The sequence below is a fragment of the Rhinolophus hipposideros genome, assembly GCF_964194185.1.
Source record: "Rhinolophus hipposideros genome assembly, chromosome: 16".
Classification (NCBI taxonomy): Eukaryota; Metazoa; Chordata; class Mammalia; order Chiroptera; family Rhinolophidae; genus Rhinolophus; species Rhinolophus hipposideros.
The window spans coordinates 31,422,856-31,436,987 of record NC_138062.1 but is presented as its reverse complement, the minus strand read 5'-3'; the positions used below and the strand labels follow the sequence as shown (position 1 = coordinate 31,436,987).

The 14,132-nt window shown below is 39.4% G+C and overlaps 1 protein-coding gene across 1 annotated transcript in view; it reads left to right on the top strand.

The window, feature by feature from the left end:
- Positions 1–3,517: 3,517 nt before the first annotated feature.
- XKR6 (XK related 6) overlaps positions 3,518–14,132 on the top strand; it is a gene marked incomplete at its 5' end in the record, with an annotated part of 252,241 nt that continues 241,626 nt past the window's right edge. The window contains one exon of the mRNA XM_081077643.1: positions 3,518–4,284. Within this exon, the coding sequence (XP_080933769.1) occupies positions 3,518–4,284 (767 nt within the window). The remainder of the gene's footprint in view (positions 4,285–14,132) is intronic.

Below are 14,132 nucleotides of genomic sequence, written 5' to 3'. Positions count from 1 at the left end.
AGTTTTTTCTCTGTATCTCTGAGTCTATTTCTGTTTTGTTTGCTCATTTATTTTGTATATTTATTCCACATATAAGTGAGATCATCTGGTATTGGTCAACAAACAACAAGTGTGGGAGAGGATGTGGAAAAAAGGGAATGACTCTCATGCACTGTTGGTGGGATGGCATATTGGTGCAGCCACTATGGAAAACAGTATGGAGGTTCCGCAAAAAATTAAAAATAGAACTACCTTATGACCCAGCAATTCCACTCCTGGTTATTTATCCAAAAAATCCAAAACACTAATTTGAAAAAATATGTGCACCCCTATGTTTACTGCAGTACTATCCACAATAGCCAAGATATGGAAACAACTGACAAGCCCATCAACTGATGATTGAATAAAGAAATTGTGGTACATTTATATAATGGAATATTAGTTGGCCATAAAAAATAATGAAATCTTACCATTTGCAACAACATGAATGGACCGAGAGAATATTATGCTCAGTGAAATAAGTCAGACTGAGAATGAATTTCTTTTCATTAATCCCTCCCCCCTCACTAAAGAATTGAGATATGTCTATAATACATCAATGAATTTTATGAAGATTCACATCACAAAATGTAAAATACAATTTTAGGGGACACTTTAAAAGGTAAATTTCAGTTATCTGGAAAATTAATATAATTAATTAATTTAACCAATATTTACTGAATGTTCATGCTGTGTTTCAGCACTGTGCTAAGTGCTGGACTTACTTAAAACACCTAATTGCCCCCAAATTCTAGGTAAGAAAAAGTCCCATTCATAGCACAGTTCAAATTCATGTTAACCTTTCAGTTAGTCTCATGATTATTTTATTATCATTATTACTAATTTTAATTTTAGAACCTACTGAGTTCTACAGTGTATCACTACCAAATAATGCAGAATGATAAAACTGTTGAAACAGCAAGTGTAAAGTTGAAATCACTTGACAGTCTGCGAATCCTATAAATCTACTTCAAACTTCAATTGTGGAACTCTTTTGACTCAGTCTCATTTGTCAGCCTTATATAGTGAGTGTAATTTACTTAGCTAATTTCACTAGTAGATTATGTTCTTTCAAGGCACAGAAAAATAGGAATCATAAATATGCCATTGCTGCCCACTTTTTAAAAATTCCCATTTCATAGCATCATAGGCTTAAATAGAGGAAATATATTTAAAAACACAAATTAAATGTATCTATTTCCTAGATGTATTTAAAAATGCTTTCATTTATTAGAGATACCAAATCTACTGAATGACAGAATTTAAGTAACTATATGTTGGTACTATGCAAACATAATAACAATAACAATACTAATACTAACAACAATAATGGGTTTATTGCTTACATTTATTTTTGCTTAAGTAAGTCAGGTATCGTGTTGAGAGCTTTGAATGGAAGACCACCTTTAATATTCCCAACAATTTTTCAAAGGTGGCCCTATTATTATTCCCATTACATAATGGAAGAAATCAAGGTTTAAGAAGTTAACTCTCTTGCTCACGTTACTCACGTTATTTTAGTGGAACTGGGATCCAAACCTGTGCAATCCTAGTCTACATTTAGGCCATCTTTTTAAAAGTGCTATTAATTCAAATTCAGTAAAGAAAGAAGCAGAATCCTATTTACATGCAGCAATAATCCTTACCTGCTGGCTCTTTTACTACCATAGGAACAAAGAGGCTTAAATCATAGTATGAAATAAAAGGATACAGCTATGTGACTTGTTTCCAAAGGTAGGTTTTTGAAATCCCCCACATATATACAAAGTCTGGAGTAAAAATTATCTATGTGTACTTTTTGTAGTCTTTACAGGTTTTATCTTGACAAAAATACTCATGTAAAGTTGTGTCCTAAAATGAGGAAGGCTCGTCTTGCCTTGCTACCCCCAAAATTTAACTAAGTGCTATAGTGCTAAATATCATATACCTCAAAATAACAATACTGATCATTTCAAAGGCAGTTTTCTTTCACAGAGGTTCAATGCCATACAAACATTACCTAATTTGTCCTCAGCATTCCAAAGAAAGTTATTAGCATCATTAAAAGGTTTAAATGAAGGGAATGGTAGACAGAATCAGAAAAATAAGTACAAAAATCTAGGGAGGTCCATGAGAAAATGCAGGGTTTAAATATTTTTTTTCTTTTTTAACTTGAAAATGTTCCTTTCACTTGATCAGGAACAACTCTAACCATGTAGCTTGCTCTATTCAGTTTCAAATATATTTCACTGGAAGATCATTGTAATTCAAATCCATTCAGTGCTGCTTCACTTTTGTAATTTGTTAGTAGTGTACCCTGCACCTATCTTAATGATATAGCACACTGATAACATTTTCACTTATTTAGAACTATGTTTACTCACAGAGACTTTCACCCCGCTCTCCCCAAATTCTAAAAGTAGCCATCTTCACACATTCAAATAGCCTGAACAAGTAATTACGAAAGTTTAACCCCTGGCTAATTCTGAATTTTCCAAATTAAGGTCACAGAATTTTAAAATTGCATACTTAAAAAAAATTGGTAGATACACTTTTCAGTGGTGAAGATGATACACTCAAGGTCACAATATGCCAATTCAATCTTTGCTCCAACATTTAAGACGCTATCAGGCAGATTTTAACTGGATTTTGCCTGGAGTTTTCTTAAGGGAATGGTGGAAACTTTGTTACAAAAGATGGTCAAGTTGTCAGTGACAAGATAATCAGGGGATCAACAGAGGTAAAAAAGGAGGGAGGTGTCTAAATAGAAGTAAGAATGAGTAAGTTTTGTGTGGGAATCTAAACTGAATTATGTAATTTCTTAAGACCCTTACCATAAAAGAATAAGAGAGATTCTTAAAAGAAGAAAACAGGCAAAGAGGTGAGCTACAGCCATTTTGATGGGGGGGTTGTCTAACTACACAATGAGGTCATCCTATCTCCCGGAAGTGACACATAATCACCTGCTTTGCACTAGCTCCGCCCCTTCCCCCAGAGGTCCCGCCCCTCCACCAGCAGCCGGCAGGGTGTTAGGGGGCGTTTCTCCAGGAGGAAAGCTGAGTTGCGACGCTGAGGAAGGGGACCCCAAAACGTCTGGCACTGCCCCCTCCAGGGATCACTTTGGACCGCCTCACTCGGCCCAGCGGGATTCAGAAACGCCGAGGGGTCAACCTGATGGGTTTCGGGGTCAACGGAAGAGGGGAAGGGGAGCCCTGGCGGGGAGAACCCCCCGGCCCCCCGCCCAGCAGCTGAGGCACAGGAGGGCGGCCATCTTGGCCGGGAGGGTAGGGCTGGGGAGCTGCGGGCGCCGTGCGATTGGGGGGCTCGCCCGGAAGTGACGCCAACTACCCGGAAGCGGAGGGGGTTCCCTGGCCCACTCCCCCCTCGTTCGTTTGCTCCCCCGCTTCCTCCCCGCCCCCCTTCCTCTCCATTCGTTTCCCCCCCTCCCCGTTCCCTGCCTTCTTCCCCCCCCCCACCCGTCCCTCCCCCCCCAACCTCCGGAGCTGGGAAGAGAGTCAAGATGGCGGCGAAATCCGATGGCGGTGGCGTGGGGGTGGGCTTCGCCCAGCTGCACAACCTGGACGAGGCGGTGGGCAGCGGCGGCGAGGAGGACGGGGAGCCCGGGGGAGGCGGCTGCGGCGGCGGCGGCGACGGCAGCGAGCCCGGCGAGAGCAGCTCGCTGCACATTTGCCACTGCTGCAACACCTCCTCGTGCTACTGGGGCTGCCGCTCCGCCTGCCTGCGCTCCCTCTTGGGCAAGAAGCCGCGCCGCAGCGCCGCCGCCGCCGACGGGGGGGACCAGCCGCTGCAACCGCCCGGGGCCGCCGGCGCCGACCGCCACCCCCCGACGCCCTCGGCCGCGCGGCCGCAGCCGCCGCCGCCGCAGGTGGAGCGGCCGTGGCTCGACTGCCTGTGGATTGTGCTGGCGCTGCTGGTCTTCTTCGGGGACGTGGGCACCGACCTGTGGCTGGCCCTCGACTACTACCGCAAGGGGGACTACGGCTACTTCGGGCTGACCCTCTTCTTCGTGCTGGTGCCGTCGCTGCTGGTGCAGAGCCTGAGCTTCCGCTGGTTCGTGCAGGACTACACGGGCGGCGGGCTGGGCGCCGTGGAGGGGCTCAGCAGCCGGGGCCCCCCCATGATGGGGGCCGGCTACGGCCACGGGGCGGCCCGCGGCGGCCCGGGCGCGGTGGGCACGGCCACGCCGGGGGCGCAGCGCCTGTGCCGCCTCTCCGTGTGGATCTGGCAGTCGGTCATCCACCTGCTGCAGATGGGGCAGGTGTGGAGGTAAGAGCACTGCGGGGGTGGGGGCGGGGGCCGGGCCGGCGGCCCTGCGGAGGGCCCCGCGGGCGAGGCCGGAGCCCTCCCGGGCGTGCTCCGCCCTGGAGGTGACTCGCAGGTGGGCCCCTCGGACGGGCCGGGCCCGGGGTCTTGAAGGAGGGGTTCGCCGCGCACTTCCCTGGGCGTCTCAAAAAGACCATCATTTGATCTGGATCCCTGGCCACGCCTTTTGGCCCAGGGAGGCCCAAGGACCGCTGTTCGTCTTCGTCCCTGGTTCACACTTAGCGGAGACCCTGCCTCAGTCTTGCCCTCCCCTCCATCTCTGTAGACCTCTGTGTTCCGGTTGTCCCTTTCCCCTGTATCCCAAGGTACCCAGCCGCTAGCGCTTTTTATCTGCACCTCAGCTCGCCTCCTGGAGGGAGGGGGGGAACCTTCCTTCTTCCAACCCGTTTGCACTCGGTTTTGTCCCCCGGTGAGACATCTTCCCCTCTTCCCCCGTCTTCTCTCCGCAGTGGCTTGTGTGGAGCCTTGTGCAAAACCCCTCGCTGCCTCTCCTTTTAGCACTCCTTTATTCCACGCCCCCTCCCCCCCTTCCTGCAATCCCATCCCCTGCAAATGACTCCAAACCGCTGCCCTCCTTGAAGGAAAAATGACTTTTTTTTTTGCTGGATTAGACGTGTCCTTTTCTTGGTGACAAGTAAAATTATATAGTATCTGATGGGTGTAAGCGTTTGTTTTTAACTCCGACCTCCAGAAAATCAATTAGCCACCTGGACACCTAATCTGGTGGAACCTTGTTTTTGGTAGCCAGGACAGTGTGTAGGTGATTTATGTTTACAAAAGGCCCACGCTTGGCCCTGCGGCCCTTTCTTTCCCCCTTTTGTACAGTTTCCGTGTGTCAGGTGAATCCCTCAAACACCACTGGCAGATGTTCTTTTTGCCACCAGCCTTAAGTGGCTGAACTAAGGAAATGGTCCCATTAAAACCATTGGTAAATCTGTGCCCTCCAACTTAAGTGTATTCTGGAAACAGTTGTAGGCAACAGTATTTGCAAAAGAAAAAAATCTTCCTGAAGATAAATTATACAGAGCTCTTCAGGTACGTTGCTTCTGTGAGAAGACATTTTGCCTTGACTACCCTGACTCCTCCACCTAGCAGGAAATTTTAGGTGCTCAGTATTTCTGTTAACTGAGATTACTCAGGTTAACTGAAATAAAGTTCATTGTCTTTTGAATTGTTTGTCCAGATCTCTATTGAGAATTCAAAAAAAAAGTTTCAGAAAGCATGGGATCAAATTAAATGTAATTCTGAAAGTGAATGCAAGAACTGTGTCCTACAGAATTTACATGGAAATTATTGATAGGGAACCTGTGAATGGTTCTTGCTTTTCTTGCTCCTCCTAGGGATGTTTACTGGTGTTTCTAGATTGAACCAAGCAACCTTTTTTCCTGTCTGTTTTTATCTGCAGAGGTTTGCTTCCTGATGATAAGTTTATAAGAACAGGGGGGAATAAAATAGAAAAATAAATGATGACTGACTAACTTTTAGTTCTTATGAGCACAGCTTGGGTCAAGTAAAATTTTGAAATACGTTTTGAATTTGAAATCTAAACTAGAAACACCCCTAAATGCTCAAATTCATACTGAATCAAAGGTAGTGTGTTTGATATTGGGGATACCTTTTTTTCTTGCAGTTTGATAAGGCATAAAGAAATGAAGGAGGGAGAGGGTCGAAAAGTATGGGGAAGAGAAAGATTTTGAAATACTAGTAAAATTTAACGGCATGTGTTTAATAACTACCTAGGCTTCTACTGAACAAACTGAAGTCACCTATGTCTATCCATGTCTTAGACTTCTGTAAGTGTGGACAAGCAAAATCTTGGTGTCAAGTTAAAATTGCTGAGAGAATTCTAATGTAATCCATCCTCACTATTAGAAGTAAGCTTTTGGGACATAATGAAATTGGAGTTCAGAATCTCAAAATTTTTAGGGAGAATGATTTCCCCCCCATTGACCTAAATCTTAATTGTAGTTGGGCAAAGTAGAAGTCCAGTTTGGAACAAACTGAAAGGTACATTTTAAGTGTAAATGTAGCTTTTATAGCTGTGTGAAAGAGCATGGTGTCTTATTTTCCCGGATCTTCACTGAACTTTCAAGGTCTACAGCTGGGGAAAAAAAAAGAAAAAAAAAAATACATGTCCTGTGATTTTTTTTTTAATGTTTAAATTATTTGTCTCTTTTAAAGATTAGAATATATGTCTAAATATTTCATTAACTTTTAAAAGTATACCATTAAAAGACATGTTAATTCAGCTAACTTATTTATTCCAACATAGCTATACTTCAAAAGAAATATTTACTGAGGAAAGATTGTATTTTTTCATTTTCATTTTTTTTTTTCGTTAAACTAGTTTTGCTTGAAATACTCCAGGAGCAGGGTTTGTTCTTTAATACCTGTTAGGCATGTGGCTTACACAGAAATCATTCATAGGTAAAAGATTTGGAGAAAGGTTTTTATTCTTTTCTTGTTTTAATCTCTTGGCAAACAGTTGTCAGTGTGTATAAACATACATCATCTCAGTTTTTATTGCAGATCTTTTGGGGTTACAGTTGTTCCCTTAATCATATTTGTTACTTAAATTTGCTATTTCATGTGGTCACATGATACTAGTTAGGGTCTAGGAATCACATCACTGATGTGGGCCACATTTCTGAGAAAAGATGTTGGTGAAATTGTGCATTGTCAAAACAGATTCCATTAAACCATGAATACCTGTCTCTTCACATGCTGTTTTTTAAAACGTAAAATTATTTGACTTTTGCTTGAAGAAAGCACAGTGCAGTGCTTATTTAAGAAAATTTAGTTTCCTTTGATGATAAGGTGGTAAACTTTTATGCATGTTGCCTTTCTTGTCAAAATGAAAAGTACTTGACATCTCTGGCACCAAATGGCTTTACAGAATGTAGGAAAATATTTATGGCTGGGCCAGAATTGGAGCATGAAAGAGTAGTCTATGGGATGATTTTGTTTCACGAACCTCCTGTGGTAGAGCCCTTGAGTGATGAAGGTCTATTTAATTCATCCTTTGCCCTCACTAATTACTTCACAGTAACTTACTGTGTACCTAGCTTTATGTGCTCTATTTTTCAGGTGCTTTTCCCAGGGGAGCAGGTATGTGAATCACTCCTGAGGAATATGAGTCATGTGGGGCTTCAGTTTAGTACTGTGTTGTTAGAAAGTGAGATCGTTTTCTTGGAGGGTTAGACTTTAGGAACAGTTTGATATAGTTTGCATATTACATTGTTGTATGTAAGTTTTTTCCTTCAGCCTATCGGCCTTTCTTCGCTCTTGCGCTACCTTTAGAGGCGGCTGCTTAGTGTGTTGGTGGTTCTCTGCAGTCAAGAAGCGACTGACTGGTCTTTGAAATTTCATCTAATGTTGTGATGTCATAGCCAAATCATTAATCTCCCTTTTATTTATATTTTTAAGAGTGTGTTTTCCCCTTCTACTTTACAAAGTGAAGGGGAATTTAAAATCTTAGTGGTACTTGTGATTTTTAAAGTGAATGTTATCTTTCTTTTATCTTGAGAGATGAGATGGAGTGGAGGTTTGCCTTCAAGGGAGAAAAACGAAAAAGGCATTTCAAGTATCATAATGGCATCATCAATCTGTGAACAGTCTAAAGCTTTGTTTTAGCTTTTTTTTTCTGTCTCTAGACTGATAATATTGTACAACACATAGCTGTCTATATAATCAGCAGCAAATATTGCTGGATGGGTGAAGAGGTAAAGATGCTTTTTTAAATCACCCCTCACCCCCATCCCATGTTGGAATACTTGGTATGTTATGGGCTTTGTTCTTATTGAATATTTTAGAATAGTGGTTCTTAACTCTGGCTGAGAATAGAACCAACTACAACTTAAAACAAAACAAAAACAAAGAAATGCCCGAGCATTGCTGGACCTGCTGAAGAAGAATCCCAAGATGGGACCCAACCAGTCTTATTTTTAGAGGCTCCACAGGTGGTCAGTTTGGCAGCCAGGCTTGAGGAACACTTTGAGAATTGGGTTTCACACCTGTTCCATTTGGAGAGTGTTATTAGATTTGTGTTGTTAATACATATGATGGAACAATTGGGAATGGGATGATTTGGTAATGAAGTTTGGTTCCTGGACACCACCATAACAGAACGACTTTATCAGAAACATGAGTGTCTAAAAGTACTTGAGGCTGTCTCAAGTGTATGTCTCAGTGCTTTTTCCTTTGAGCCCAAGTATGGATCTTATTCTAAAAGGATTCCTAAATTCAAAGCAGTCTTCAATAAATGCAGCCCACTTCTTTGCCTTTTATGTGATTCAAATAGTACTTTTATGATTATGTTAAATGTAAAAGATGTATTCATTTTAATTTTAAAATGATTCTCTTAAGTAGGCTTGAGGTAAACATAACTGGGATTACAAGAGGTGTTAGACTAAGTGATCTGTAATGTCCCTCTAGGTCTAAGATTTTGTGATTTAAGAAATTGACTCCTGTGGCGCTAGGGTACTAGTCACAGCCACATTAAAAGATTATATACATGTATGAGTGTGTGTGTGTGTGTGTGTGTGTGTGTGTGTAAAAAGATTATATATCTGCTTATTACTGGGTGGGAATCTCAATATTGTAAAAATATTGTTTTTTAAAATTGTATTCATAAATCTAGTGGAATTCTGGTTCAAAAGAAACTCAGTGGGATTTTTTGAGGGGAAACTTGAGAAAAGTTGATCTGACAAAAATACGTGTTTGAGTAGTCAAAAAATCATTGAATAACAAAAATATTGAAACTTACTTTATAAGAAAGTGGATGTGCTATAAAGTGTTAGTAATTTGAACAATGAACAATGTGCTTCTGGCATAGAAATTAAGCAACTAGGTAGTGAAGCAGAAAAAAGTGAAATAAATTGACAGGTTTGTGGGAATTTAGACAATAAAGGTGGCATTTTTTAATTAGTGAGTGGAAAAAAGGTTATTTAACAAATGATACTGAAGCAACTGACTATGCAATTGGCGGGAGAGTTGATTTCTACCTTACATAAATAAAACTTCTGAAAGAATGAAAGATGCAAGCGTAAAATATTAAACTGGAAAAGCACTAAAAAAATGTAGGATAATAATTTTATGATCTTGTAATGGGCCAGGCCCTTTGATACTATCAAGGAAAAATGGGACAAATTTCACAACATAAAGTTTCATCTAGTTATTCCCTTCCCCATCGGAAAGATTATAGAAATACATGATTAGCTATGAGTGTGGAAGAGTTATATTTAGACAAGGAGCTTTTTTCTAAAAAGCTGTGTGACTATGAAGAGAGCATCTCTGAAGATTATTTCTCATTTTTGCGTGAACAGAAACAGTAAAAACTTGATATTTACGGTGAATTTTTAAAGGAAGGTGATGAAAAAATGGCATACATTGAGTAAAATTTCAACTAGTGATGAAGGACAGTTATTTCCAGAATGATCCAGAAACAAAACATCAAAATCTGTATTACAGAAGTCTTGCATTGCAGAAATCTAGTAGGCACATGTCAGAAACCACCAGCAGTTCATTTCTGCCTTGAGGTTATTTGCTTTGATTTTGGCAACTTTATCCATAAAGTCAACTAGTTAGGCTTATGTAATAAATTCTGGACTGTTGGAAAGATTCTGTGGGATGTAAAAAGAAGTAAACCGTGTCTTAAATGTTGCCATTTTCACCCTGGACTGGTTTGCTTTATGGTATGCTCTCTGCAAACAATTGTGTGGCTAAAACTTTAGTTTACTCCCCATGATGTTCTATTTACCTACTTTCTTCTAGTCAGAAATTCTGGATATTTTTGTTTGGCTCTGAAAGAGTTAAAAATTTTAAAAACTCACGAAAATACAGTCTCATTTAAAAAGTTCAGTGACTTTTGGCTCTTGCCTGAAGACAGTCCACTATTTACCACTGTTGGAGATATAAAACAAAACAAAACAAAAACACAGGACATTTTATGGTATAAAGGGAATGTTGGAGTTCAGAAATCAGATTTATTGTTCTGAAAGTTACAAAAAGAATTTCGTCCTTAGTTTCCTCATATTTATCAAATAAGGAGTTAAAATGATCTGTCTTTAAGGTCCCATCAATTTTAAAATTTTTAAAATCTATAGATTCCCAGGAACTGGGAAATTAAACAAAGTCTCATTATTTTTAGTCACTTTGCCACCTATTGAGGCATTTTATATCTATCCCTAGTTAATGTTAAAATTTATAGTAGATTAGACTTTCTGAAAAACTTGGTATGCTGGTTTATGAGCTAATTTTGTGAATTTGGAATTTCAGCTAAAATTAAAGTATTTTAAATTGCTTTTTGGGTAATCTTTTGTTGAAAACTTTTTACTGTTAAACTAAAGTATTGCTTATATCTAAGCTATATAGATTTTGGACATTTTAATGAATGGTTCACCAAGATTTATTATTTTTGGGGGGAAGAACATCAAAATCACCTACTGCAATTTACTGTTTGATATGTATTCTTCAACTTTGAAAGGTTAGTGTTTGTGCTTTTTTTTTTAAATGATAGCTTCCATGTCAATTGTGAACTGTTTTAAGAAATAATTCTAGTTGATTTATTTTTTTCTTCTTAGATTAAGATATAAATGCTTTTGGTTTAAATTGAATTTTTGGGAAAGATGGGATTTACTTGGAGGAGTCAGTGAATATTGTTACAATGACTCTAATACATTTCTACATAAAATTCAACCTTAGATTTTTCTTTCCTGTATGTCTAATGTGGTTAGATCTTGGTATACTGCATTTTTTTAATGTACCTTAAACCACAAAATCCTAAGGTATTTTACATATTGCTAACAAAGTCTCTTGTATATCACTTTTATCCTGGAATATCAAACGAGTGGTTTTTAAAATAACTTTTGTTTAAAATACAACATTTTTGTCTTTTTTTTTTAATTGTGAGGAAGCTAAAGCTATTGTTTTATCTTAGTCATCAATTTATGAAGCAGGGACTGTATGTTCATCATTCATTTCTAGGAAGAAGTATGAATATTCGGTTCACAGAAAGGTAAACACAACAGTTTTCTTCCCAGTACTCTTGGAAAGGGGGTAGACCTGATAATTATTGATAACCCTAGTAGGATGCGCTTAGAGTCCTCAAGTACCTGGAATAGAAAGGTTCTGTTTCACCGTTATGCCCCTTTTCATTCCGCATTAAATATACTGGAAACATGAAGAAAGATGGCAAAGGTGAGGAAGACACCAAATCCATGGCTTGGGAAGCCTGCCTAAAATCAAGCGGGCAGGAGAGGCCCTTCCAGAGCAGACACACTCCACTTTTCTCTCCTGAGCCATGTTTCTTAGAGTGGTCACAGAACCTCTTATATTAGGATAGGTCTGGGGCTTGTTAAAATGCGAATTTATGAATCTACTATAGGCTTAAGGAGTCAGAGCCCAAGGGTTTTGGGCCAGGGAATATGTGTTTTAGCTTAGCCTTAATTTATTATGGAAACTTCGAAGCATAGAGAATAGTAGGAATAGTATATTGAACACCTGGATTCCGTAATTAACACAGATAGTTTTAGCTCTGTGTGTATGTTTAACATATATCCTGAGGTTTTACCTCTTCTTACTTCAAATAACAAATAATTAGAATAATTCTATATAGCTACATATCATTATTCCATCTAAGAAAATTAATAGTAATCCCATAATTATTCTGTAATTCTATAAAATCATCTAATAGCTGCTTTATATTCAAATTTGCCCAGTTGGCCCCAACAGTGTCTTTTAATAGTTTTTTTCCCACCTCTAAAAAGAGATTTGATCAAAATTCATGCATTGCTTGTATATTTCTTTAACTCGGAAACAATTCTCTTAACAATATTTTCCCTCACAACGTTGACTTTTGCAAAGTCTAGGTCACTTCTTTTGTTGTTCACGTTTTGGATTGCCAAATTGTTTCCTCCATGTGTTATCTTCCCTCTGTATTCTAGGTGTACTTGAAGTTGTACCTTGGTTATAATCAGGCTACATGTTTTAGTCAAAAGCATTGCTTCCTACTTCATATTTGCATCATATCCGTAGGCACATGATACCGGGTTTATCCCGCTTCTAGTGATACAGATTTATCTCCTGGTTAAGGTTCTGACTGCCAGATTTCTCTGTGTAAACATCCATTTTCTTGTTTGCAATCAGTAAGTAACTTGTGAGGTAATACTTTGATAAAGTGTCAATATCCTGTTTTCTAACAACCTTTTACCTAATAGTTTTAGTGGCCATTGGGAATCCTTGCCTGAAACCATTGTGAAATTGTTGATGGGAGGTGGGACTGTATTTTAAACAGGCTCTCTAGTAATTCTCTAGTAATTCTTAACCTTCTCTCTAAAATTTGAGAGCCATTTGCTGTACTGGAATCAAGACCTGAGATTAAAAAAAAAAAAATTCTGTCCTGAAGAAGTTATTATGAATAGGCGCACTCTTGGATTTTCAATGGGTTGTCAGTAGACAGAGTTTAACCTTCATGTTAATTTTGGAGGAATAAAATTAAAGTTTATGCATCATGTGCTTCTGGTATATAATAGCAAAAAACTGAAGAAAGGGCAAATCAAAGTATTAGGAGAATGGAACAGGCACGTAGAAATCACTAAGGAGGAAAGGAAACTATATTGAAAATTCTATTTTTATAAATATTGTGTCATTTACATTTTCATGTTTTTCGTGCCCGTTTTACAGATGAAGAAATGGGTTTAGAGAGGCTAAGTAATCTGATTAGTCACTAGTAACTGGTGAAGGAAGGTTTTGAAGCAGATCTTACTGATGACAAAATATGTGCAGTTTTTCTACGTCAGACTTCTCTTGTAATGATCAGGAAGTTCTTCTCACTAGTTCTTTTGCTTTACTTTGGGATTTTGCTGTTCTGGCTTATTGAAGGTGGAGGAATGATATTCTTGAACCATCGGGGCCTCTTGATGAATGAGTTCTTCGAGACTTCTGATTTCTAGTCTAATGCATTAAACTCTGCAGAGAATAAGGAAGGCTTAGGACTCTTAGTTGATTATAACCACTAATGTGATTCAAACAGCTAAGTAGGACCACTAGGTCTGTATCCTCAGGAAATTATTTTAAGTACTTTACCCCAATCTCTTACTCAGAGTAGATGCACCTTCCAATACTGTGATTTCCACATTACACAAAGGAATATGGAGGGTTGACAGGACCTCTTTACCACTGTTTATTCCCACAGGTCCCACCTAAGTGCTGCATCCATATGTTGGTTCTCTGCTGACATGTTGGAGACACTGAGAGCAGCAGCAGCTCTTTCCTTAGGGTTATGAAGTATTTGTTTCCAAACCTTGGCTGTGATCGGAATCACCTGGGGAGTCAGGTACTAGGTTCCTTCATAAGAGGTTATGATCCATTACGTTTGGGGTGGGCCTTAGGATCTGTAGAAACTTAAGCACTAGGCATATCAGCTACAGAGGGGTGGAATGTATAAAGGAAGCTCTGCCAATGATTTTAATGGAACACAGTATTTAAACAATTTTTGATCTGATCTTAGTCTTAGCTGTAATGGGTTGGCAAAAGTGTTTATTAATCAAAAATAGTAGCTATCATATACTATGGAATATGGGTTGCCATATACTATACTTAAGATTTGGAATACTGTGAAAACATTTAACATTAAAACTATGGCATGTAACTAAATATTCCTTCAGAAGCTTCTTTGAAGCTTGAAGTACTTCAAGGTCATTATTAATACCAATTATCACTGTTGGTGTTCCCAAAGTGCCAGATTTAGAGGTATTTTATTGTGTCAGAGAAATTGATATTCAATCCAGAAT